Raw genomic sequence first — 27,921 nt, 5'->3', positions numbered from 1 at the left:
TTTACTTTCTTGCTTTTCAATTCGGCATTATTGTTATTCATTACCTTTGTTCACTTTTTGAATGTTCTTTTATGTCTTTTATTGTTCTTGTCTCTTTTGCCTTGAGTCATATGTTCTTTAGTGTTCTAGGAGTCCTTATATTTTGATTCTACTTACTTTGCTTTTATTTGTGAAAGTTTAAAAGTAATTGGAGTTTGTTTTAGTGGAAGTAGATTTAAGTTCCAAACAAAATATTTCAAGTGATCAATTAATTTGAATCTCAAACTTTTTGTGATATTTGGAGGTCTATGAAAATATGCATGATCAAAACTATGGACATTTCAGTTCCATAATCCAAACACAAGTATAAAAAAAGTAAGAGAAGTTGCGCAAGTCTATTGGTTCCAACCTTTTCAAAATAACAACATTTCAAAATAGTGGGTTCATTTTGATTGGCAAATTGATTTCAACATTGTGGAATTTTTATCCTTGTGCTTTAACAATTTCTAAAGAAAGTTTCATTGTTAAAAGTTTAGTAAGTATCTTAGAGTCTTTTTGTGTGCCTTTTTCTTGTTTGTCTTCCTTTCCAAGTTTTGTCATAACTTTTTTCCCAAAATTTGGTTTAGCTTTCTTGTGTTTTGAGCTTTTCTTGTTTGTCTTTTCAAATTTCTTATGTTTTTTTGTGGTTCTTTGAGATCAAGTGTGTTTGGCTTTGTCATCTTTCACTTGAGAAATTTTTTTCAACACCAAGATAGACCTTTTTGAGAGGATCAAATTCTTTTTTAGTGCTTTGAGTGTTCTCCTCTTGATTTCTTTTCACCAAAAGTGACGCAAACTTGAGAAAGTGTTTTCTAACTTTTATTTCACTAATTGTTTGTTAACTTGTAAATTATATATCATCTATCTTCAGGGAAATCTTCTAAAACACAATCTCCTCAAAAGGCATGTCTTTTGGGAGAGCTTGAAGATGCCCATGAGTATGGTGCATCATTTGGGAGGCCATGTCCACCATTAATGTTTACCTTGTGCCAATTTCAAAACCCCAATCACATCATAAAGCCCACCTTTTGGGAGAACTTGTGGAGGTCAAGAAGCGAATGGTCCACAAAGAGGAGGAAATAAGCCAACTAGCGAAAAGATTGCAAAGACTAAAAGAAGCTCAAGCAAGAAAAACTCAAGAAAGGACATGAGAGCCGCCAAGAACAACTAGACATTTCATGCACTATGGGAGTCAAGAACATGATTAGCAAGTACACAATTTTGCAAACCGGCATCTTCAACACCAACAACAACCACAACATTCTTTTGATTTTGTAAAGTTACCTAGTTTTAGTGGGTCTAATGACCCTACTTTGTATTTAGAATGGGAAGCTAAAGTCGAACATCTCTTTAATGTGTATAAGGTCATCGAGGACCAAAAGGTTAGGTTAGCTTCCCTAGTTTTTTATATTATGTCATCCAATGGTGGCAACAAACTGTAAAGGACATTGGGATAAACAAGAGGACAGTCGTGATCTATTGGTATGATTTGAAAGCATGTATGCGCGCGGTTTGTTCCTCCTCCTTATAGGAAGGAAATCTTGTTGAAGCTCCAACGGCTTCATCAAGGATCTAGGACGGTAGACGAATATTTTAAAGATCTAGAAACAACTTTAAATAAGATAAATATGCATGATAGTGAAGAGTCAAAGATAACTCAATTTGTGAGTGGTTTAAGGAGAGAAATTCAAGATGTTGTAGAAATTTATCAGTATTATTCTTTAAAGAAGTTGGTTCACCTAGCCATCAAGGTGGAATCACAAATTTCAAAGAAAACAACTTTCAAAAATACTCCTAATGATGGTTTCTAAAGAAATCACTACTCACCAAAAGGTTTCTAAAGACCACCTTTCTACCTCTACCACTAAGTCACCAACCAAAACCCTCAATATGAAATGTTTTAAATGTTTAGGTTTTGGGAACTGCCTGTTGAAGCTGGAGGAAGCTTCTTCCCTACCAAGGCTTTATGTGTGTTTGATGAAGAAAATGGCTTGAGTGCTTTGAAGATTGTAATAGGTTTTTAGATTCATTTGTAATTAGGCATGTAATTGTGTATGATTGCCTTTTGCTGTATAACCTATCCTAGATGCCTAACCAAGTCTAGATCAAGCACATGATGTGGTTAAATGGGTTTTGAAAAGCTTTTTAAAATGTTTTTAAAAGTTTTAAATCAGTACAAAAATAAATATGTTTTATGGAGAAAGAATCTGTTTATTTCTTCTCTGTTAAAAGGCTTTTCTAAAAGTTCTGTTTGAGACCACAGGCAAAGCTTAGTTCGTTATTTCAGTTAAAGCTGAGCTGGCCTATTTGCCTTCATTTAATCTGTTTCACTGTGAAAGAATCGATTTGCCCTTTGGTCAGTTGAAAGTTTTTTCACAAGTTAGTTAGGGCACCAAAGGTACAACTCAGACAGTTATTTCAGTTAGCTGAGTTGGCGGTTTTCACAAAATAAATCTATTAAGTTCAAAAATGAATATGTTGTTTTCATAACTGCTTTTCAACTGTTTTTTGAAAAGAAGTTAGAAACTGTTTTCTATATAAAGAAAAGTCTATCTCACATGAGAGTGTGCTGAGCAATTACGTTTTTGACAGAGATCAAACACTTTCCATGTGAGAAGAAGGATTGAAAGATTTTTGAAAGGTTTTCCAAAGAGATTTTCAAGTGTGCTTGTTCTAGGAAACCTTTGATCTTGGTGAAGGTGCTGGTGCAGTTCTGCAGCAAATTGAACTACTGGTTTTGAGTTCTTGCATCTTCTTTTCAGGTGTAATCTTTCCTTTATTCTGTTTTGTAAAGGTGTAAGTGTTAGTCACTCCTTGATAGGGTTTCTTGGAGTGCAAGGTGTGCTGAAATAGGGTTTTTCAGCATTGTGTGTGTGTTGTTCTTGTAGTGTTCAAGAACTGCTGTGTTTGCAAGTGATTGGTACTGTTTTTAGTGAATTCCACCTTGGGGTAAGGTGAGACTGGATGTAGCTCTGTATGAGTGAACCAGTATAAAAACTTGTGTGCCTTGTCTTCTCATCCCTGCACTCATTTCTGGTTTTTGCTTAATTCTGTCAAGAACTAAATCTGTTCTTTTGAAATTGAATCTGTTAATTCTGGGTTTAAGTGAAAACTGTTCTTCCTGATTTGTTAAAGTTCTCTGATCATAAACAAGGCTGTTGTATATAATGGTTTAAGTGATTTGTGAACAAACTGTCCATTCATTAAAACCTGAGAAAGGATCATTCCTCTTAAAACCTTGTGTTGAGTAATTTTGTTTGATTTCTAAGCATAGCTGTATCCTTCATCCTCACAATATTAAGCTGATCTGATTTTGTTATAATTCTCTGTTGATCACAATTTTACATTGAACAAATTCAAATTGTGCCAAGACTGCTCTGAAGAATCAATATGTTTCATGTAAAAACAATTTGTTCTTTTTGCCTCTGGAATACTGAAAAATTGTGTGTTCTTGCGAAAATTTTATAAGCTCAATTCACCCCTCCCCTCTTGAACTTAGACACTAATAGACCCAACACTGCCAACTGTCCAACTAAAAGCACCAAGTTGGCAACTAAAGAACAAATACAAATAAAAACAAAAAGAGAAAATGAAAAAACCGAGGAAAGTAAAAAGGGTCTCATCTTGTTAGACCTCACAAAAATAATTGCGCCTTCATGGTATACTTCTTCCTTCTTTTTTTCATTACCAAAGGTTTCTACTTACTTACCATCTTTCTTAAAGAATTTTAGGAATGATTTTCAAACACCTCCTAAAGGTTTCCATCTTTTAAGAGGATTTTCATCACAAAGATTTATCATTCCCAAACATTATTTTCAAACTTGGTCTGTATATAGAACCCATCTTATGCACTCCCAACACTTAAGGAACATAAGTTGAGTTCACATCCCAATCCTTGCATTATCTTATATGTGAACAAACAAACTATGTTATCTACAGGAGTTCTAAATTCGAGGTCGAATTGTCTTGAACTTGGGGGGGCATGATACAACCCAAGTAGCTATGAAGATGACCAAGGAAGAAAAAGACAAAAGCACATGATGAACAGTTATCTCAATGAACAATTCATAACCCTACCAAGGATCACATGGACCTCACTAAAAGAGTTGAGCATAAACCAACACACCAATTATTCTTCCTTTTGGTCTTCTTATAAGATACAAATATGTTGTAAATAATTTGGGCTCTCTTTAGCGGTCCAAATAGCAAAGATAGGCTGGAATAAGGTGCCTTTAGCATAATAGGGGGTGTAGTTATCATTTTAGCCAGTTCCTAGCCCTTTAGGAAGGGATTTTGACCTAGTTTCTAGAAGGATAAGCCTAGGGTGCGGGTTTGACTTAGTCAAACCCTAAGCCTACCCCTATTTTTAGTGTTTCACATCCTACCCTTCATGCTTGTTCTCCAAGGCTCCTTCACCTATAAATAGGAGGTCTACCTCATTGTATTTTATGAGTTCAATTTGAATGAAGTGAAGAAACTCTACACAAATTGTGTGAGCTCTTAGTGAGGCTTATGTCCTCTTAGGTTTGAGGTCTTATCTTGAGTATTTTGGGAAGCTCTCAAGTGGCGGCCAACACACTCATCTTGGAGCAAAACCACCCTCCAAGTGGCGTGACATTTCTCACCCACCACCATAAGTTTTCTCATTCCATTTTCTCCATTCCGTTTTATGTTTTTGTCTCTTAGTTCTCTTATTTGTTGCTCTTGGGTTTCACTCATAATCATGAGTATGGTCCATCATTTGGGAGGCCATATCCACCATTGATGTTTACCTTGTGCCCATTTCAATTCTGCAATTGCATCTCATCCTCACTATATCTTGTTTTTCATCTTTGCCTATGTGAAGTGAACATTCACACTTACTTAACCACTTGGTTAAGTTCGTGTCCAGTGGGAATGTTCCTTAGGTCCTTAGAAAATCAAGAGAAAGTCCTTAGGATGTTGAGGCGTGGGAGAAAAGTGTAATTTCCCACAAAGTCATTCAGATGGAAGAAAAATTTGAAAAAAAATAATAAAGTTAAAAAGATACTTCTATCTGAACAACCTTCAAGCCTCCTTCTGTGTAAAAGAGCACTTACATGCACTACCACACTTGCTGAAATTAGTGATCTACCTCCTCAACTCAAAAAGCTTTTAAAAGAATTTGGTGATGTATTCCCTAAGGAAGGACCCATTGGACTTCCACCTTTTAGGGGTATAGAACACCAAATAGATTTGGTTCTGGGAGCTAGTCTACCAAATAAACTGTCTTATAGAACTGATCCCGAGGAGACTAAGGAGATAGAATCACAAGTTCAAGAATTGTTGGAGAAGGGTTGGGTTCAAAAGAGTCTGAGTCCTTGTTCTGTTGGTGCCTAAGAAAGATGGCAAATGGAGAAAGTGTTGTGGTTATAAAGCCATCAATAACATCACCATCAAATATAGGCATCCAATTCCTAGACTCTATGATATACTTGATGACTTCCAAGATCGAACATAAAAGTAGATATCACCAAATAAGAATCAAAGAAGGTGATGAGTGGAAAACTGCTTTTAAGATGAAATTTGGACTATAAAAGTGGTTAGTGATGCCTTTTGGACTCACTAATGCACTTGGCACTTTCATGAGGCTTATGAATAATTTCCTTAGGGATTACGTAGGTAAATAACTAGTAGTTTATTTTGATGATATATGAGTATATAGTCAAAGCCTAAATTCTCACCTACGTCGCCTTAGTGAGGTTCTTTTAGTGGTTAGGAAAAATAATTTGTTTGCTAATGTAGATAAACGCACTTTTTGTGTAGATAGTGCAAGAGGAGAGTGAAATACATATGAAAAACTAACTAGTTCTACCACACAATCAAAAAACGCACTATAAAATGCTCCCAAACTATGTATACAACCACCAAAAAAACTTCAACCGGTGAAAATCGCATTTTGGAGATGCCTTGGGGTGCTGTGATGGAAGGGGTGCACCATGAAAGAAACCAGAAGAAGAAGTAGGTTGAAAAACTTATGTGAGTTGATTAGGAGATGAATCATTAGTTGACACTTTTTAGAATTAGGATCAAGATTCTTAAGCAATTATGAACACAAGAACAAAACAAAACTAACTGATTGAAATAGCAACAAGATAATGAACCGATTAGAATCATGAAAGGAAGCATATGAACCAAACAAAACATTCAACCTATTAGAATCAAGAAAGGAAACATATGAACCAAACAAAACATCCAACAAACACATTCAACCGATTAGAATCAAGAAATAACAAGAATCTACCGATTGAAATCAAGAACAAATGAACAAGACATGTTTTAGAATTTGATATGGAATGGAAATGGAAGAAAAAGATGAAAGGACAAAACACTTATGTGGTTGAAGCAAGGGAAGTGATTCACGCCACTTGGAAGGTGAATGGACTCCAAGATGAGTGAAGAATGTCGCCATTTGAGAGCTCTCAAAGACTCACAAGATAAGACTAGGAGAAGGAGAACAAGTCTCACAAAATCTCACTCAATTTGAGAAGAGTACCTTTACTTCAAAATTCAATGTGTCTTTACAAGAGCCAAACACCTCTATATATAGTGTAGAGGGCTGGTCATTCAAAAGGCAAAAGTGAGAAGGAGCAAAAGAAAAGGCATTTAGAAATGTCGCCCCAAACAAGTCTCAAACTCTCTAAAATGTGTGACTTTTCTATTACTTTCTCATAAGTCCTATACTCCTTTTCATACTTTCCTTATATGTTCTATTTTAAATCTATTCTAAAGATATTACAAAAAGAGACATCAATTGATGCTCATATCCTAATGCTAGTGCCTTACTCCTAGTAATTCTCTGAGGCATGGTGGAAGATGTAACCATAGGTTGGGCTTGGACCTTAGATTGGGCTTGAGTTTGTTGAGCTTGGACCTCAAGCGTCCTTTCTCCTTTGTTTACATCAAAAACCTAGGTGGGGTTTTAGGGTTTATTTATTTTTTTAACTGAAGGACAAATGTAATTACACAATTTGTTAGAATAGTATGGCTTTAAACTAGAGGGGGTGAATTGTTTAAAGAGGGTTTTCGGAGATTTTTAAGCCAAGAATGAAATTACTTCAAAAAACAATTAATAAGGAATTCAGTTTGCCAAAACACAAAGCAAAAAGCACAGCACCAAAAAAACAATCGGTTGTTTCGCAGAAACAATCGGTTGTTTCAATCTCTAAGCAATCTCAACTCTTTCAAAATCTCAAAATCTGTGAAAACTCAAATATGTTTTTCTGTATATATCAAAGATGTTGTTTGTTATCAAATCTTAACAAACTATTAATTACATTTAAAGATTGGTCAAAGAATTAAAAACTGGAATGTAAACAGTTAGAAAATCATTTAATGCTCAGTCAAAGTACAAACCATTTTTATGTTATGGTACCAAAACAAACAATCGGTTGTTTCCACGAATCAATCGGTTGTTTTGGTTTTGACAACAAGCAACCATAAAAACAGTTTTCAACCTTTCCTAAAAACACCTTAAGTATAAAACAATCGGTTGTTTCGACAAAACAACAGGTTGTTTTTCACTTAGCTTGAAAAACACTTTTCTTTTAAAAAGATTGAGAGTGCCTATGCTTTGGATTCAATCAAGAGTGGATTACATATACAATCTACCCCAGATCCTATCTAAGACAGCTCAGCAACAGCAAGCACAACCTAGCCTTCAACATTCTTCAAAGGGTTTTGGATTCTTCAAAGCTTGAACACCACTTGGTTCAACACAATTATGTAATCTTGAATTCATTTTTTTGAAAAAACACATTCCATTTTACATAATATGGAAGCTTTTCCTAGATCTAGGATTAGCTTATGGATTATGTAATCCATAATGTATTTTTTTTAACTTTTTTACATAGGGGTAGTTTTGGAGTTACAAAATTTATAGGGTGATACAAGAACTTATGGGGGTGTAGGAAAAAGCATCCCTTATGGACCTAGTTATATTCTTATGGAATTAATAATACCTTGTGGACTTAAGGCGGCTTCTTCCTACATTTCCACATGTTTTTGTGACACTCCATAATAAATATGAAAATACGATTTTGTCCTTTAGTAAAAAAATAAAACTCTAAAATTTCAAACAACTTTTCACCTTCTTCCTTTTTTTTCGCAACCCCAAGCATCTAACATACCAAGGGACCCTAATACCCATTTGAACCTGTTAAAGGTTTTTTAGGTGGTTCTTTATGCATTTTGAGAGGATTTCACAGTTCTTTTGTGGTTCTGTGGTGGAAAAGTTTATTTTTACCTTTCGCCATTTTGGATTACATATGTCGAAAGCCATTTTGTAATATTAAATTGTTCATCGAATTTGGACAATCCAAAAGTAATTTTTCATAAAATTATATTTTGGATTACATAAACTAGAAGCTATTTCCGAATCCGGTTTTAACTTCCGATTTATGTAATCCAAAATATATTTTGTTAAAAAATCACTTCCAGATTCGATATTAGCTTTCGGTCTATGTAATCTGAAATATATTTTCATGTAATCCAAAATATACTTTTGCCCTACAAATTTCCTAATTCAAAACATTTTTCTGAATCCGGTTATGAGTTCTGGATTGTCCAATTCATAAACTATTTCATCGTTTCAATTAATTCTAGATTGTGTAATCTAGAGATTCACCAGATTAAACAATTTTGAATACACACAAATCCACACCTTGTTTAAACATTTAACTTTTTTAAAGAAGGGTACTTTCAAAATTATAAAAGTTATGGAGGTGTACAAGAATATATGGAGGTGTAGGAAGAAACAACATGAACTTAAGCGAATGAAATTCCAGGTTCAAAAGATCATCCAAAATTACCTTAGATGATTGAAAAGAGTTTTTTTACTATTTTGGAACATGTAGCCTTGTATATATTATTATGTTTTGTAAAGCCTAATATACTTTAGGTACTGTAAATAAATGTATATAAATATATGCATATATCTATATGCATGAGGAGTATAATAATATGGTGTATTACACGGGAGGGTTACTTTAACAAAGAGAGTCTTGTCTTTCATTCCATGCACTCTTTGAAAAACTTCTAACTACTGGAAAGGATATGCAATGATATAGATTCTAAGGCGTGCAACTTTGTGTGGAGAAAACCATGCATTCATTGGCCAAGTTGGAACACTATAATTCAACCGAAACAAAGGATTGGACTGGGAATAAAGGAGTTAGGGAGACTATCACAACTCTCCTTGGTATGGTCTTCTACCTAAAGACATTTTCCACCTACTTTACCATTGTCTCAACACCGAAAAAACTATTAATGAAAAAAAATAGCTCTCATTCAAATTGCAAAACTTGGTTCACTAATCATTCTTAAATCTAATTTTTATGATAATAAGCTTCAAACATAAAAATAAATGTCAAAATCATATCAATTCAAATCTAATCAAATACAAATTTGTTTTATTCCAATTACAAATAGTTGCACATATTTTCATATTTATTTAGTAGGATTCAAGAAACTCTTGAACCATTGGACTGATTGTTTGGGATATCTTTTCTGCTTGTCTTTATAATCAACAAAATACAAACCAAACCTAGAGCTGTATCCAGCTGACCACTCCCAATTATCCAGTAGTGACCAAACAAAATAGCCTTTCACATTGCAGCCCTCTCTGCAAGAAGACAAGCCAATACTTCATTAGTTTACTGAATTACAAAATTGTTCATACAATTTTCCCAAAACTCTAATTCAACTAATAACAACCATTACTTACTTGATAGAAGCCAACAAGTAAGATAAATAGTCACTGTGGTATCTAATCCGCTTTTCATCCTTTAGAGCATCCTTAATGGAGATAAATGGACTATTTGGATCATCCATCCCTGTGACAGTCATCAGAAAAAATATTTAGCTTACAATTTTCACCCTTTCATACCATTTTATTCTAAAAAAAAAAAGGAAAATAGATTGCATTCCATATTATGGAACATGAAAATACACCAAAAATAAAATTATGAAGCAAAGATTTGAAGCGATATCATGATATCTAGCTATGTGAAAAATAATGTTGTTAGATATTTTGTTTTTTGTACTGCACGTAACTGCAAAAAAAAAAAAAAAATTCTATTTCAATGGTTGAATAAATTTGTCCAAGTAACTGTTCCTAAACTTTAGGTAAAAACATTTAAGAGTTCGTTACTGCAAGCATTATAAATGTAATTGTTAGTAAAGATAATGCATATCTTGCTCTTTTTTGTTTCACTTAATATTTCTCCTCTTTCATTATTTTATTTCCTTTATTTTTTTGTTGTCTACCTTTTATTCCTTAGCACCAACAATTGGTATCAGAGCTTTCTTCTTGAGGATCTATGAGGACACTAGAGTGCATCAATGGAAAGCGAGTCAAGTTTTTCAACAATGGCACCACCAGTCTTCAATGGAAAAAAACTATCTTATGTGGGCAGTTCGTATGGAGACCTACCTAGAAGCATTAGATCTATGGGAAGATGTAGAAAAGGACTATGAAATTAAGTCCCTTCCAGAAAACCCTACTAATCACAAAAGGAGAAGAATAAAAAACAAGCAAAGGCAAAAGCATGCCTATTTGCAGGAGTATCTCCCACCATATTCACACGCATTATGTCTCTCAAATCAGCCAAAGCCATATGGGACAACTATCTCAAAACAGGGTATGAAGGTGATGACCGAATTAAGAGTATGCAAGTGTTGAACCTCATTAGAGAGTTTGAGTTGCAGAAGATGAAGGAGACAGGATCCATCTAGGAATATTTTGAAAGGCTTCTGGACATTGCAAATAGACTAAGATTGCGTGGATTTGATTTTAAAGACTTCCTCTTTATAAGCATTGCACAAGTTGGGTCATCCACGGTTTAAGTGTTGGAGAAGACCTGATGCTAAGTGCAACAAGTGCAATCAACTTGGGCATGAAACAGTCATTTGTAAAAACCAAAGTGAACAACAAGATGTAGATGCTCAAATTGCAAATGAGGAGAATGATGAAATTTTCGTTGCAACTTGTTTCTCCAACAATATTCAAGTGCATCTTGGTTAATTGATAGTGGATGCATAAATCATATGACATATGACAAAGATCTTTTACAGGAGTTGAAGCCTTCAAAAATTTCAAAGGTCACATTCCAGTCAAAGAAATATGAACCATTGTTGTAGCAACACATTCAGGTACTAAAATCATTACTGATGTGTTATATATACCTAATATAAACCAAAATTTATTGAGTGTTATGCTACAAAATGGATTCAAGGTGTTTTTTTGAAGATAACCATTGTTTGATCAAGGATGCAACAGGACAAGATCTGTTCAAGGTAAAAATGAGAGGCAAAAGTTTCTCATTAGATCCATTTCAGGAGGAGCAGACAGTATTTTCAAAAAAGAGAAAATATTGTAGAGTTATGACACAAGAGGCTTGGTCAAGGGCTTCTTAAAATGCAAAAATTTGAAATGGAAGATGATCCACCAATTAAAGGCACTCGATTACTCTCTGACATATATTAGAGGTGTAATGTTGTAGTATGTGAACCTACTGATCACAAAGAAGTTATCAATGACCCAAAGTGGAAAAAGGCAATGGAGGAGGAGTTATGTATGATTAAGAAGAACAAAACTTGGGACCTTTTTGACATACCTCGAGATAGAAAGGTACATCAAATGGATGTCAACCTAAAAGTTTCATTGTGAAAGAAAAAAAAGAGTATATATATATATATATATTTAAAGTGAATATTTTGTTTTTTTAACCATTTAAGAGTCATTTACTGCCAACATTATAAATGTAATAGTTAGCAAAGATAATTAATATCTTGCCTTGTTTTGTTTCAGTTAATATTTTTCCTCTTTCAATATTTTATTTCCTTTATTTTTTTCTATCTACCTTTTATTCCTTAACACCATCAAATGCAATTCTTCATTCTTCACATGATATACTTTATCAAATACCAAGTATCAACTAAGTAATTTATGGATTTGACTACTGAGTTATTCACTTTAAAGAAAAACAAAAAAAAAATCTCACTGGGACGAGAAAATTAATGAAGTGGATTTTAACATGTAATTGTCAGATTGTTTAACCTTTAATATAAGTAAACTTGACAAACATAAAAAAAAACTATAAATCTACTTGTTTTATTAAATAAACACAACCAAACTTGCAATTTAGGTTATATTTAAATATCTTAATGCCAAATTGCACTCTAGAATTTTTGTAGAATGTAAGAATTCGAATATTACCATTTTCCGTGATAAAGATAGAAGGGTTTCCGTACTTTTGTTTGATGTAGATCATTAAGCTTCTCATGCTTTGTGGCACAATATACAACCATATAGAATTTGCCTGCGAGACGAAATTTACATAATTAACAAAAAAAAATGGCATTTATTCACTAAGTAATTAGCTGTCATTATTATAGACAAAATGAGTGTTGATTATAATAGAACATGAAAATTAAGTATAAGAACGACAGAGAGAAAATACAGGACAAGACACTCTTATTCTTTTGTCACTAGTTTTGCTTCCAGTACCAAAGTTTAATCTGATTATGGTTTATTCTCAAGCAATTGTCATTACAGTATCTGAATGAGACAAAAAAATCAGTCGTTTATGACTTACCCTTTCCGAAATAGCTTTAGTACCATTGAATGCTGACAGCAAAGAGAAGGAAAACAATAACTTAGTGACAGAGCAAAACAACAAAATTATAAATAACTTTGATAAAGTAAATGATTGTTTGGTAATGTCTGCTTTGAAACTTACGAAGGGTAACGGTACCAGAGTCTGCAACGGAATCATGGAGCAGAGTTCCAATTATATTAGTAGAATTGTTTCTTGCATAAAATGTGGTGTAATGGTTGATTCCCACAAAATCTAATGAACCCTTAACAAGAGAAGCCTCGAATTGCGAAAATTTTGGAAGCCTACTTCCTACTCTACTCCTCATGGAGCTTGGATAATCCCCAAACATCAAAGGATCAAGAAACCTGCCATTATGACATCTAAATATTTAGTTTTGATCATGCCCTTCTTCTCATCTTAATGGTGGGAGCATATCACAGGCCTTACTTTCAAATGTAAGCAAAAATGAGTCTTTTTACAACTCCTATATAGAACTTTTTGTGAAAATAATTTTCTCTTTCTTCTTCTTATTCAGCCATTTCATTGATGCCTTTGGACAGAAACTATTAAGAGTTCAATCTATGAGGTACTATGAGAACGACTTACCATCCCAGTTGAAAATCTTGAGCTCTCTGAGCTGCATCAATGTTTTCTTGGGTATTTGTTTCTGGCTCATACCAAATGACATCAAAAGCTATCCCTAGCGATCCTTTCTGAATACTCTGCAGTAACCAAACTTAATAATGTTTAGGCTTTCTAATACAGTATAAATAATTGCACAAGGAGCATATCTACACCTGCATAGGCTTTTAAAAGAATAATGAACTATTAAAATCTTTGATGCCAATGACACACTGAATAATATTCTGCATTTGATTCATCATATTACTTTCTTAATAAGATTACTACCAATAGAATACAATTCGTTTCTCCTTAAACATATGTCTTTACTACAATTTTCATAAATTTTACCTTGTATTTTTTTCTATAAATATCTGCTACTGCCGCATGAGAAAGTAGGACATTGTGAGCAACAATATAAGGTTCAGTAGCAGAGTTGCCTGCCCTACAAAACAGGTGAAGGAGAATAGAGCATCGTCCAGGCGCTTGTAGACCAACATCATACCCTTGTGTGGCAAATGTATGTGGCTCATTAAATGTGATCCAATGCTTCACCCTGTCCCCAAATTTCTGAAAGCATGTCTCAGCATAAGTTGAAAAGTCCTTTCTGTAGCACACAGGAATAAAATAACTATAAGCATATTTTCTCATCTATTACCAAAATTTTAAAAGCATTGCAAGTGTTGTATTATATTTTGTACATGATCGAAGTGTTTAGCCATCCATTATACTTGTCTTCCAAGGCTTGAGGTAGGTCCCAGTGATAGAGGGTCACATATGGTTCAATTCCTGCAAATGTAATGCATCGAGCAATGAGAAGCATTAAAGAACTCTACATCCAAATAAATCGTGATTTGATAATGCCTACTATGACTAAGAACTTTGAAGATGCAGACAACACTCTAGATGGAAATCGCATTTTATATTCACAACTAAAACAAAAAGCTAACAATTACACAGGGATAATAAGAGTTACCTTTGGCTAGTAAAGCGTTTATGAGTTTATTATAATGATCAACTCCTGCTTGATTGATTTGGCCAGATCCATCTAATACATGAAATGTTAGTGATTCAGATCAGCTTCTTAAGATTACGCATAGTCACAGAAAATTTCAAATTAATTACTAATAAAAGACATTAGTGTTAAAATTATCCAACAGTCAGACTCAGAAAAGGGTTAAAGTTCTTTTCGAACTTGGTATGCATCAGTCCTTTTCTTCTGTTATCTAGAAAGAGGGGTTATAACATATAGTATACTCCTGAAAAATTTACAACAAAAATCTGTAGCACTGGAGCCATTTAATAAAAATTGTCATAAGATAAATCGCTTAAAACAATGGTAGTAAATAATAGTATTGAATCAATTGCCTATTTGAATAAAAACAAGTATGCAATCGCTTACTGGGAAATATCCGAGACCAAGAAATGGAAAATCGATAGGCATCCATCCCCATGTCCTTCATTAGTTGTACATCTTCCTACGTGGAAAAACAGTATGCAATTTTCAAACACAAGCACCACCTTTGACCAACAAGAGTTAAAGTAATTGTTGAACTGTATCATTAATTTGAAATGTTATTTTTATTGGGCACTTCTTACATTTTTACCTTCTTAAGTGCCGACATGTATAATGTTTTTAACTCTATCAATATTGAGATGAGTGTAGCCATTTTTTGTTTTGAGAGTTTCATTCATCTATCAATAATTTTGCATCTTAATTTCTGCTACCTTATTCTTAAGAAAAATACTAATTAATTAGTAGGACTTAATCACAAAAAAAGTTCTTCAAACAAAAATATCATTCCATAATTTTTTATTGACCTTTGTGAAATCAAATTATTATTTAAAACACTGAACAAAGCACAAAAAGTTTCCATGTGAAGCCAACCAAGTTACAACCAAAACTATTAATAAACAGCACTTCGAGTAAGTGCTTCAAATAGTAAACACCAAAAAGTAAAACCAATGTAGCAAACTTCCCACTCAATAGCACAACGAATACAAAACCTAAAAGCAAAACTCATTACAGAAAAGACTTAGGTGAATTATACCAGCGTGTCACTGAATTTCACGATAAGTCTTCATCCATTGCCATGTAATAATCATAACTTTTTCAAAGCACATAAACTTTGAGACTTTCTAAAGAAAGGATATTTCACATGCGCTTGAAGACCTTCTTCATAAAGGAGGTGACAATTGCGGGCCATTCTTTTTTAAATCAGACATATTAGTGAAGACTTTTTTTCAACATTCAATGATTCAACCGAACTAGTATTCATTTAATTACTATAATAATTAAATAATATCATAGCTATGAAGGTAAAAATTAAAATTATTTATTGATTTATTGGTTATTATTATTTAAAGTACATCTAAAAATTAAAATAAAATATGTATTAATAGTAATAAGTTTACATGTAGAAAAAAAAAACATTTTTTAATCGCTTGTAGATTTGTTTCCAGTTCTTAAAATTGATTTTATGATTTCTTTGAATCTATTATTTGATCAATTTACCAGTCCAATTTTTAAAATAGAGGTAAGGAAACCCAAGCAAAAATAGCATTTAAGTTAAAAAAATAATATACGCTTAAATAACTTTTTCATCTCTTTTTAATTTGTGAATTTTGCATCTCAAGTAAATTTTTTTCCATCTAATCTTCGATAAAAAAAATATTTCTATTTTGATTCTTATTATCATTTACTAGCATCTGTTAAGTGAGATATTAGTTATTGAATAAGATTAGGACGTGTATAGTTTTTTTTTTTTTTTCAGAAAATGGAAGAAAACCTTACTCATATTGCATTCATGTGTTTTCCTTCAGAAGAAAATTTAAAAAATACATGTGTTAATTTTACTAAAGTAAAAATTTATATAAGATAAAAAAAACTTACTAAAAACTAAAAGTAAAAATATAAAATTTTAATAAAAACTAAAGCGAAAGAAATACTCTTACAAGTTTTACTTAATAGCTGACGTGTCATTATTAGAATTTACCTATCACTTAACATGGATTTCATCTTCATTTAACAATGTCAAAAAGCAATACAAAAACTTATTTAAGTAAATATTAAAACTTATCAGATCCAGAATGTTCAGGTGTAATCTATGGTGTTAATTTTTTAAAATTGTAAATATTCAAATATAAATCACAATAATTTATAATCTTTATTTTATTTATCAGGAGAAAAGGGGTTTTGTGAAGAAAATTAGGTTCCAAAACCAAAACTATTAACTGTTACTTACTTCGTATCGGTGGTACTGATCCACTGCAACATCAGCATTGCTGAAATCAAGTATCTTACCTGCAATAATAAAACGTTCAAATAAAATTTCTTCATCTTTCAATTTATAATTTCTCAAGTAAAAGATTATTTCTTTTTTACTTTTAACCGTTTTAATCTTAATTTTTTTACTTTATATTTAACTTAATCTTATAAATCAATTTATAATATAAAGTATTTTTACTTTTAATCGAACTATTCTTATTACATTAATAATATACTCTTTTAGTCAAAAATAATTATTAAAATGTATAATTAAAAGAGAACTAGTTACTTTCAATTTCAAGTAGCGCCGTCATTATCTACATAATGATTTTGCATGAAAGTCGTTATTTTACAGAAGAAAAAAAGATTCAATGATTGATGAAAATTAAATTTGATGATTACTTTGGCGTAAACAAGATAAATGATATGTTATTTGAGAGTTAAGTGTCGGAAAAAAAAAGAATACATTAATTGAATTAGGAGAATTAGGTAGAAAGAAAAATAGAGGGAATAAATAGAGCAACTCATATAAATGTAGTTTGATATAAAGAATCTTACCAAAAGTATGTGAAAATTTATCCCACACAGATGGTCCCCTTCCATCTTCTTTCACTGCCCCTTCATACTACATGCAATACAAGTAAACAAAATTATTGTCTAAATATAGTTTGCAAATCTTTTTAATTAAATTCTAATAAAAAAATATTTGATAATTTTAATATGTGAAAGAAAAATACTATTTTTGAGTAATAAGATTAATAACTTCACACCATATAGATTTTGTCTTTTTAAACTTTATTCATTTCTCATATTCACATTGTTACGAGTTTTGGAACTATATATTCTTGTCCAAATATCATTTTCAAAAAGAAATCCAACAAACTATTATTAAGTAGAGGAAAAAATTAAAACGAACCCAAAAACTAAATTTTGAAATAATGCAAACTGAAAATGTCAACTAGTAGACTTGGCATTGACTTTCCTTTCCAAACTATTACTTATTATTGGAAAATATTACTGCGTTAATTTATAATTATAATGTGATAAAATATAATTTTAAAATTCAGTAAAAAAATATTTTTTTCTCTTCAGTTATAATATGATATAGGATTATCAAGAGCACATATAAGAATAATTCTGGGATTAAGATACATTCCCTTTAAGCCTTTAATGAAGTTAAGATTAAACAATTTATGAGTCTCACTAAGTTACATAAAATGAATCGAATCTCACTAGATTGAAGTATGATTTTTAACAGTTTTACTGCATATAAAACTATACACTTCTACTCCACGGACAAAATTTGACGTATGTAATAAACCATTGGAAAATTCTGCTCCTACAATTATTAACAACATTATTATTTTTTTGTACAATTCTTAAAGAAAGATAAAAGGAGAAAAAAACGATTTACAAAAAATAGGGTAAATTGTATACGATTTACAATATATAATTTGATAAATATAAAAAATAGAAAAAGTTATATACAAGTAAAATTGGGTAAATTTCCTATCTAACACCATTTACACTTTTATTTTCCTATCTAGCACTGTTTTGTTTTTATTTATCTATCTAGCACTCTTTTGTTTTTATTTCTCTATCTAGCACCCTTTTGTTTTTATTTTCCTATCTAACACCTTTTTATTTTTTATTTCCCTACTTAGCACCATTTGAAAAATAAATAAAACCAAATTAATTAACTTTTTTTTTGATAATTTTTATTTTGAATGCATTAAAAAATAAATATTTTAATGTTTAAAATATTTATAAATATAATTAATGAATAAAAAAATGAGTTTTTACAAAATAAAAATAAAAAAGTAATAAATTTAAAATATTTAGTTTAATTTTTTTTTTAAGAATGAAGAAACTAAAAAATTAAACCTTAAAACAACATAAAAGTTGAATCTATAAACATAAATTGGTATTTATTTTTATTATTATTGATGATGTAATCATATTAATTTCTAGTAAAAAATACATGACATAATTATAAAAAAAAAAAATCAAAGTCAATTAGTATTAATTAATAGTGGACACACAAATAATATTGAAGTGTCTACCCTAAATGCAAAATCCTAAAAAAAGAACTAATGTAAATGTTAATCTTAAAAATGAGAAGAAAAAAATGAAAAAATAAATAAGTTTTAGAAAATAAAAACAACAACAATAAAATAAAATAAAACATAAATAAATAAATAAAGAATGACAGAAAAAAAAACTAAAAACATAAAAGATATAAAATAAAGACAAAACAAAATAAGATAAAGATAAAAAAATATTAAAAAAAATTCCAATTAAGATAAATATAAGAGATATAAGGCGACACTAAATAAGTATATGTTGATCATAAAAAGAAAAATAAATAAAAGATGATCATTCATTTAATATTTTCTTCAATAGTACATTACATAGTTTGTGTGAAATGAAACATAATTAATGACCATAAGTGCACATATATTAATGTAGAGTTTAATTTTTTATTTTTTTCATTCTTAAAAAAATAATTTTTAAACTAATCATTTCAAATTTTTTACTTTTTTATTTTTATTTTATAAAAACTTAAATTTTTATTCATTAATTATATTTCTAATTATTTTAAACATTAAAAATATTTATTTTCTAATGTATTTAAAATTAAATTATTAAAAATATAATAATTTATTATTTATTTTTAAAATGATGCTAAACTGAAAAATAAAAAATAAAAGAATGTTAAATAAGAAAATAAAAAAAGTACTAAATAGAAAAAAAAATACTAATGGAGAAATAAATGTATAAATGATATTAAACAGAGAATTTACAGCAGCAACAACAGTTTCATATATTTTTTTATAATATCAGACTTTTTTCTAATGTGAATATGTGGTACCACTTTGATATCAGCACCTTCATCGTGTAAAAGACAAAGTTAGTTACCATGTACACATTATGAAATCGGAAGAAAAGCATCTAAAGCCCAGAAAAGAAGGACATGGCAAGGTTTTTGCCTTTTCTATCAAATAGAGAGAAAACAGAGAGAGACACAACAAAAAACTAGCAAAAAATGGTTGGGGGAAGTTGAATCGATGAGTGTGTACGAACCTGAAAAGCCGAAGAAGCAGTTCCGAAAACGAAGCCATTGGGGAAGTTTTGACGGTTTATCTCCGATTTGCATATTCGCATCTGAACTAATGCCATCATTGCCAATATGAAAACAGCGGCTCTTCTAGAGGCCATGGTTAGAGAGAGAAGATTGAGTTTTGGAAGAGAAGGGAGAAAGGGGTAATAGAGATTGAGAGTTTTGGGAGAATATATAGAGAGGGAAATTTTGGAAAGAAGTGTTATATAGCCAATTAAGGATGAGCTAGATGGGTCTTTAGTGGGAGTGTGTGAACGGGGGAAGAAGAATAAATGCATAAAAGAACATTTATGGCATGTGATGGTGGGGTGTTCAAGCCGAAATAACTATAAAGTTTTCACAAATTCTGAATAATTGCATTGTTGCTTTCCCATTTTGTTTTCTTCAATACCATTTATTTTCTCTATTTCTGTTGTGTGTTTGCTTCAAGCAAGATAGTATAACTTTGTGCAAACGGTTTTCTTTACCCTTCAAATATCCAATATCCAAGTGTACTACATCTCATCTGGAATAATATTACATTAATTCCAATATCTAGAATAATATTATTGTATTAATCCAAATATCTGAATTATTATTATTATTATTATTAAATCTCAAATAATTTGAGCTAATTAATGTTATATTCAATACATAATTATAAAAGGATAATGATATTTTGACACCCCTTCTCCATTTTACACCCACAACAAAATATTAATATTTATAATAAAAAAAATTAAAAAAAATTAAAAAATCTCCTTAATGAAAATATAGACAAAATACAAATGTTAAAATAATTTTTAAAATTAAAAATGATTAAAATATTAATATTCAATGGAGTGTATGGTGGAACAATGGAGGTCAAAAAATCATTTTCCATTGTAAAATCACCTTTATTATACCACAAATATCACTAGTAATCAACATATTGCTATAAAGTAACCATTAAATTAGGGATACACTTATGTTACTTGGAAATCTTATTAAATGATTATTAAAATATTATGTGGTTTAATTATCTATAAATATAATATAGGAGGAGGTATTTCAAAGACACTTTTTGACTTAAATTTCTTACTACATCAACTAAACATTTTTTTTCTTACTTGATCGTCGAAAAGTCTTTTATTAATGGATTTCCATTCGATATTGGATGATAAAACTCGACAAATCAATATCAAACTTTACTCGTCACTCGAACGAACCATCTCAAAAGGTTCTCACCAATTCTTGTAAGAACATTAAGGACACGTTCTTGTTCTCTAAAAATACTACTAGACAACACACACCTAGCTACAAGGTCTACAAGCTTTTCACATAGATTTGGAGGCATCAAAGCATCTTGTTCAACATTTCGGAGTCAACTTCTTTGACTTGATAGCTCTTCCTATCCCTATGAATGGTGTGACCCTCAGAAAAAACATGTTCCCCTACAAATAATTATAAAGGCCTTCATTTTTTATCTGCATAAGATTTCTACCTACTCAAAGTGGTCTTCAATCTTTCTTGAATTTCTCATTCATATGTTTTATTAAGTCTAACCCAACCAATGCACTTTCTTCATCCTGAAGCCAACACAAAGGTGTTTTACATTTTCTCTCATAGAGCAACTCAAAAGGAGTTATACCAATGCCCTTTTGATAATTGTTATTATAGGTAATTAAAACAAGTGTAAAATCTCATCCCAAATTACTAGATGACCCAACATAAGTTCTCAATAAGTCTTCTAAAGATTGATGATTTTCTTTGATTGTCCATCTGTTTGTGGATGATATGTTAAATTAAGTTGCAAAGTGGTTCCCAAGGCCTCCTAAAGCGTGTGCCAAAACCTAGAGGCAAAACAAGGATCACAATATGATACTATACTAGAGGGTACACCATACAATATAACTATTTCGTTAATATGTGTTTGATTAAGCTTCAACATATAAATCCTCAAATTCAGTGATAGGAAATGTGCAATCTTTGTGAGTGTGTCTACTATTATCCAAACTAAATCATGTTTCCTCATTGCTTGTGGTAAGGAGTAACAAAATTCATGGATATGCTATCTCACTTCCACATCGAGATGTCCAACTAGGTTAGCATACCCATTGATTGTTGATGCTCCATTTTAGATTTCTGACAACTTAAACATGCAACCACATACTTGGCTACACCTCTCTTCTTATCAGGCCACCAATAGGATTTCTTGAGATCTTGGAACATTTTCGTCATACCTAAATGTAAACTAAAATTGCTCTTATGACACTCAAATAATACCACCAAATTTAATTCTTCATCCTCAGGTACACATATTTCGTTTCTAATTTTTAAGATATCTTCTTAGCCTTAACCATGCCTATTAGTTTAAGATATCTTTCAATCTATCATTTGACTTTCCTTTATCTTTTCCAGGAACTCATTACAAACATGTTACAACTAATATGATGAGACAATATCAAGCCTTCAAGTTCAAATTTTTGAAATCTTCAATCAATTCCAATTCTTTGACCAGAAGTATAGTCATATGAGTTTTGTTTATACCTAATGAACCTACAACAACATTTGCATTCCCAAAATGGTACATCAACTAAAAATCATAATGTTTTATAAATTTCATCCATCTTCTCTACTTTATCTTCAACTCCTTTTGATAAAAAAAAAAGTATTTCCACTTCTTTTGATTAGTGAACACATTAAAATAGGCTCTATAAAGGTAATGCATCTAAATCTTCAAGCCCATAAATTGAGTGCGTGAGTATATTAAGATATCATCTACAAATATCACCACAAACTTAACAAGGAAATGTCTAAAGATTCAATTCATGTAATCCATGAAGATTGTTGAAGCGTTGATCACTTCAATCAATATAACAATAAACTCGTAAGAGCCATGCCTTGATCTGAAAGTTGTCTTCGAAATATCTTCAGCTTTAACCAAAATTTGGTGATAAACTGATCTTAGATCTATCTTGGGAAAGATGTTAACCTATGCAACTGATCCATTAGATTGTCAATATGGGGGAAAGCATATGTGTTTTTGATCGTTAACTTGTTTAACTACCTTTACACTATAAAAAAAACGTGTATAAAGTGACAGTTTTAATATGGCAGTTATTAATAACTGCCACAAATTTCTGTATAGTACAACATCTTAGTAACCACCACAATTATCCTTCAAAACGTGTCATTTTAGACTGATTAGGGATGAACAATGTGTGCTTTAATTTTAAATTATTTATCAACTTTTGAACAATGTTGTGTGTTTTAATTTTAAATTATGTATCAACTTTTGAACAATTATTTGTGTCTTAATTTTCAATTATGTATCAACTTTTGAACATTTATATGTGTTTTAATTTTCAATGTAATGAATGGATGCTTATAACTTTATATATTATTTCATTTTATTAGTATTTATTTTTTCATTATGAAAATATATTATGTTTAGTTTAATTGTGAAAACCAGATTATAAAAAGTTGGTGGCTAAATTCTATTTATTTAGAATTAAAATTACGTCAATTGAAACCGACGTATTATTTTTTTCAATTTTATTATAATACTGACAGTTAAAAATGTTACATTATACCCTATATAATGGCGCTGAAATCCTTTTCAATGAATTAAATTGCGACAGCTATGACTAATACTATTTACATATAAAAATCACCACTTTAAACAAAGTGTTAAAGTGGCGGGTGTTGTGGCGGATAACGTAAGAGCGCCACATTAAACTTTGTGGCAGTCAGTTCTATGGTGGTTTGGTAAACTACCACACGCGTATATTGTGGCATTTATATACGCTAGTTTATACGAAAATAACCACCATCCTATACAACCTTTTTTTGTAGTGATAGTTTATACTTAGAATAAAGGGATCATCATTTTTCTTCACGAATAATACAAAAGTGACCCATGGGGAAAAACTAGCTATGATGAACTTTTTATCCAACACATCTTCTACTTACTTCTTTAACTCAGTCAACTCAGGCGATGCCATTAACAAGACTTTCTTCAAGGATTGGATATATACTAAATTTTCTTTCCCTCTTGGGTGGAAGTCCCATAATTTCTTCAAAAAACACATCCGTAAATTCCTTGATTACCACCATATTCTTTTCTTATTCATCTACAACTGCAATACAGGTAAAAAAGAATAAAATACTCTACTCATATATGTACCTCCCTTTCTAATTGTCGATTTGAGAGGAACTTCATTTCCTCAAACTCAAGAAAAAATTGTCCTCTTTTAGTCACAAACTATAGGGATATCATTAGTAGATAACCAATCCATTCACATGATAACCTCCAAATCCTGTAAAGTTTAATAAATTAAATTGATTTTTTATAATTTTCTCTAGCCATAGCTATTGTACACTCCACACACATAAGGAAGTTACTATAACACCCACAATTGGTGTAGATAACACTAGTTCAACATTTAACTATCTAACTAGTAACTTAAGGTTTTGGACATAGGCAAACGAAAAAAAGAATAATAATAGGTTGTCCCATAATTAAACAATACAAATAACCATACCTCATATAGAACACATCCTTCTCATCAGATTATTTGTGTAGCATGTAGTATCAATTGTCCCATGGGATAGGTCAGGTGAACCAAGTTATAATCGAATCATAGAGCTTTAACTACTATACTCTTAAGAAGAAAGAGTTTTTTCCTCACTATAAGCTATAACTTTGGTCTAGTGGTAAGCACTTGATCCAACAATTGATATCAAATCCAAGGGCACAAGTTCGATTCCCATTGGGGAAATTGTTTAGGGGGAGATTATTGTAGGTTGTACAATTTTCCTATGGCGTTGTCGGCCGAGTCAAAATCAAAGAGTTTGATTTCTAGTGGGACAATTGTTGAGGGGGAGATTGTTGCAGGTGACATCAATTGTGGGTCAAGTCACAATCAAATAATGACATTTGGGTTGCTAGGATCTTAAGTAGAAAGAGTTGCATTATGACTATAAAATGTAAATTTTGGTATAGTGGTAAGCACTCTATCCAATTATAAAACTTTAGCTCCACTAATGGAAAATACTCTACCAATTGCTCAAAAACCTTTGATTAAAACCTTGTGGCACTTTTTGCACTCCACTAGAGAGCTTCCACTTTTATAAGAATGAGTCTAGTAAGGTTTCCTTTGATCTCTATATTTAGGTTTCCTTTGATCTCTATATTCAGGTCTTTGTTACAAATTTTCAATCCCTCCACCACCTTTGTTTTTCCACTAAAGTAGGGAAGTTTTTCATGGACATGGGAATCACCACTTTCTTAAGCTTCAATTTATATTCAAACTTTTTACACCTTTAGACTTTGATCATGGCTTAGGTATAGAATTTACCTAGTTGTTTGAACCTGATAGCATATTCAATGACTATAAGATTCTCTTGCTTTAGTTGGATAAACTCAATTTCCTTCGCATATGTGACATTTTCGGGAAACGCTCCTCTAAAACCTTGTTTTAAAACTCTCACAAGTTACAACTTATCCCCTCTCTTCCAACATATACTTCATTCACAACCACCAAAACTAAGTTTCTTCCATAAACATATAAATGGCATAGGACAACTTTCTCTCTTCAGGACAATGAATGGCTTCAAAGATTCTCTCAATATCTCTAACCCATTGGCTAGTTTGCCTCCCCATTATACTTGGGAGGATAATGTCTCATGAAATAATCTAGACTTAAGGAACATTGATTTTTTATGAAGTCGAGATGCTTTTGAAGCTAATATAGCAGTCTTTAGTTGGTGTATAGTAGCATAGTGTTATTATGCCATGATATCACTTTTTTGTTGTAAAGTTATTTTCATCATTTTTATTGCTCTTGCTAGATTGGGCATATTAGCTTGGGAGAAAGGAGGGGTAAGTGGTTTAGGTGTCATCTTTTGAGCACATAAAAATTTAGTTTAGAAAAAAAACTTGAAAAATCCTAAACTATACTAAAATGAACATCAACACGAGAGGAAACATAACAAATCCATTACTCAGGCTGTCTAAAGATATGATAGCCTCTAATACAAAAATGTAACACCTAAAAAAAGACTACAAGGAGAATAAGACCTAAAAGAAAGTTTGTACAATAACTTAGACTTTTAACACTAGCATTAATCATAGCACACACACATATTTATATACACACATGTGCATCTATTCTTATAAAAAATAAGAAAAAAAAACATGTGTTAAGCTTTTAAAATCTCCCAGATGCAACTCCAATGTCTACACTTGAGACTATTAGTGTACATATTGCATTCATAGCATGCACCACAAACAACAAACATGAGAGTAAGCTACCAAAATAACAATGAAGATGCTACAATTCTAGAGTATTACATCTAATATTGAAATTAACAACCCAACTCATGTCATCATCTTCTCATCAGACACATATACACATGTATATACACATCCACACTTGGATCCACATATCAAGGATACCCTTTAAGGAATATCAACTAACGTTTTTCGAAAGAATGTATTAAGTAAGTCCTATAAGAGAGTAACACACTTACCATATGAGCATATCACACTTTGAATCCATGGATATGGGGTAAGTTTAAGACATCCAAAATATGAGAATCATAATTGTCAGATGTGCGATAAATTCTCCTTTAGTTTCTCAGCACTTAACGTCTTAATCTATAAGAATTAGACCATCAGTGAAGTTAGGGATCTCTCACATAAGTTCCAACACTTAATACATCATATCATACCATAGTTTACAAATCGTCTTAGATTCGTGACTTCAAATCATACACCATCATGCCATTCACATTTTTATTACATGCATATATATTACAATTCAATTTAATTAAAGCAATAAATCATTCAAGCATACAATTCAATAATATCTACATATAAACCTACACATACATACTAAATATCCACAAAACTAGTTAAAACCACTTGAATATGGTCGTCAAATGATACCCATGCTTAGACAAAGCTAGTTTTGTTGAACAAGGATATCAAATGATATACTCATTAAAGTGACTCAAACGATGCTTCCGCTTAAGCATTTTTACTTTCGATGAGTGAAGATATCAGGCATAACACTCATTAGAGTGACTCAGATGATACATCCGCTTAAGCACTTTTGAGTATTAGGCAATACTCTCTCTTCAACAACTTAGAAAAAATCTCTTAAACTAAAATTTAGACACTTCTATAAACGAAACTATCTCTTTTTGACTTTGAACAACATTCCCTTTTCATTTCATAAGATTTTTCCTCCCAAAATACAACAAATGAATTTTATCTTACTTTAAGACATTAAATAAAATGAAGACCCCACTTAAATATGTAAGGAAAACCATATTACAGCATGCAAAACAAAGAATTCAAACTCAAAGTGAATATGAAGAACATTGTTCATAAATACTATCGATAAACTTTCGGGCACCACCCATAGAAAAGCCTCCCACTTACAAGTAGCACTTGATCATCAGATTTTATGTGTAACTGAAGATCATCTTACGCATAACAAAAGTTTCTATACACGCAACTAAAGAATATCAAACACATATACAACAAACTTTTCTTACATTTTACATACTATTAGACACGGAGAACATCATCCACATATGAAACGAAATGTTTTTTATATATGATTTATAAGTTTAAAATACTATCTTTATATTATACTAGTTATACTAGAAAAAAATACAGGTATTTTCAGATCTCTATGTTTTTTTTTTAATTTAAAAAATAGTTCAAATTATTATTAAATAATGTAATTAAAAATGAAAACATTTAAAATATATTTTAATTGATCTTGGTTATTTGCTTAAGGTAAGAAATATTGAAAAATAAAAATCAAATGAAGTAATCGCATGAAATTAAGAATTATATATCTAGTAATAGAAAATAAATATACTTAAAAGTAATTAACTAAATGAAGAATATTATTATATACTTTATAGATTTTCAGAAACTCAATTGGAAAAGTAATTATTTTTTCATTAGATTTATGTTTTTAATTAATTACCTATTATATTTTAATTATATTGTTATTTTCATGTAATTTTTTTAATTTTTGACGCACTTGTTATATATGACAATAAAATACAGTGAATATCGATCATATTATGAAATTAAATTAATTTTAATCATTTATTTATTATATTTTTATTTTTATGTATTTTAAAAAAATTTCCACACTTTTTATATACGAGAAAAAATTAATATAGTGAAAATAAATCATATCATGAAATTTAAAAAAAAAAAAAAAAAAATATATATATATATATAAGAATATTAGATACATTTTTCAATGTGTTATCTTTAAAAAAAA

General features: G+C 30.9%; 1 protein-coding gene across 1 annotated transcript; it reads right to left on the bottom strand.

Moving 5' to 3' along the window:
- Nucleotides 1–9,397: 9,397 nt before the first annotated feature.
- LOC137810908 (beta-glucosidase 40-like) lies at nucleotides 9,398–19,993 on the bottom strand. The gene is made up of 13 exons (XM_068612403.1): nucleotides 19,609–19,993; nucleotides 17,083–17,149; nucleotides 16,502–16,560; nucleotides 14,659–14,734; nucleotides 14,233–14,304; nucleotides 13,958–14,045; nucleotides 13,608–13,863; nucleotides 13,242–13,357; nucleotides 12,777–13,000; nucleotides 12,633–12,664; nucleotides 12,254–12,356; nucleotides 9,761–9,869; nucleotides 9,398–9,658 (listed from the first exon to the last, which is right to left on the bottom strand). The coding sequence occupies exons 1-13, from the start codon at nucleotides 19,921–19,923 to the stop codon at nucleotides 9,484–9,486; spliced, it is 1,692 nt and encodes a 563-aa protein (XP_068468504.1). The 5' UTR covers nucleotides 19,924–19,993; the 3' UTR covers nucleotides 9,398–9,483.
- Between the last annotated feature and the right edge of the window lie 7,928 nt (nucleotides 19,994–27,921).

The sequence above is a fragment of the Phaseolus vulgaris genome, chromosome 2 (assembly GCF_000499845.2).
Source record: "Phaseolus vulgaris cultivar G19833 chromosome 2, P. vulgaris v2.0, whole genome shotgun sequence".
Classification (NCBI taxonomy): domain Eukaryota; kingdom Viridiplantae; phylum Streptophyta; class Magnoliopsida; order Fabales; family Fabaceae; genus Phaseolus; species Phaseolus vulgaris.
Note: the sequence above shows the minus strand (reverse complement) of the source record. Positions and strands in the feature narration are given on the sequence as shown.

What these genes read in the sequence shown, in the direction of transcription:
- LOC137810908 (XM_068612403.1), bottom strand. Translation starts at nt 19,923, where the DNA reads ATGCATTTATTCTTCTTCCCCCGTTCACACACTCCCACTAAAGACCCA. An exon ending in AAACGCTTTACTAGCCAAAG is followed by an intron (nt 14,046 to 14,232) that starts GTAACTCTTATT and finishes TTACATTTGCAG; the next exon opens with GAATTGAACCATATGTGACC. An exon ending in TACTTGTTGGCTTCTATCAA is followed by an intron (nt 9,659 to 9,760) that starts GTAAGTAATGGT and finishes GTCTTCTTGCAG; the next exon opens with AGAGGGCTGCAATGTGAAAG.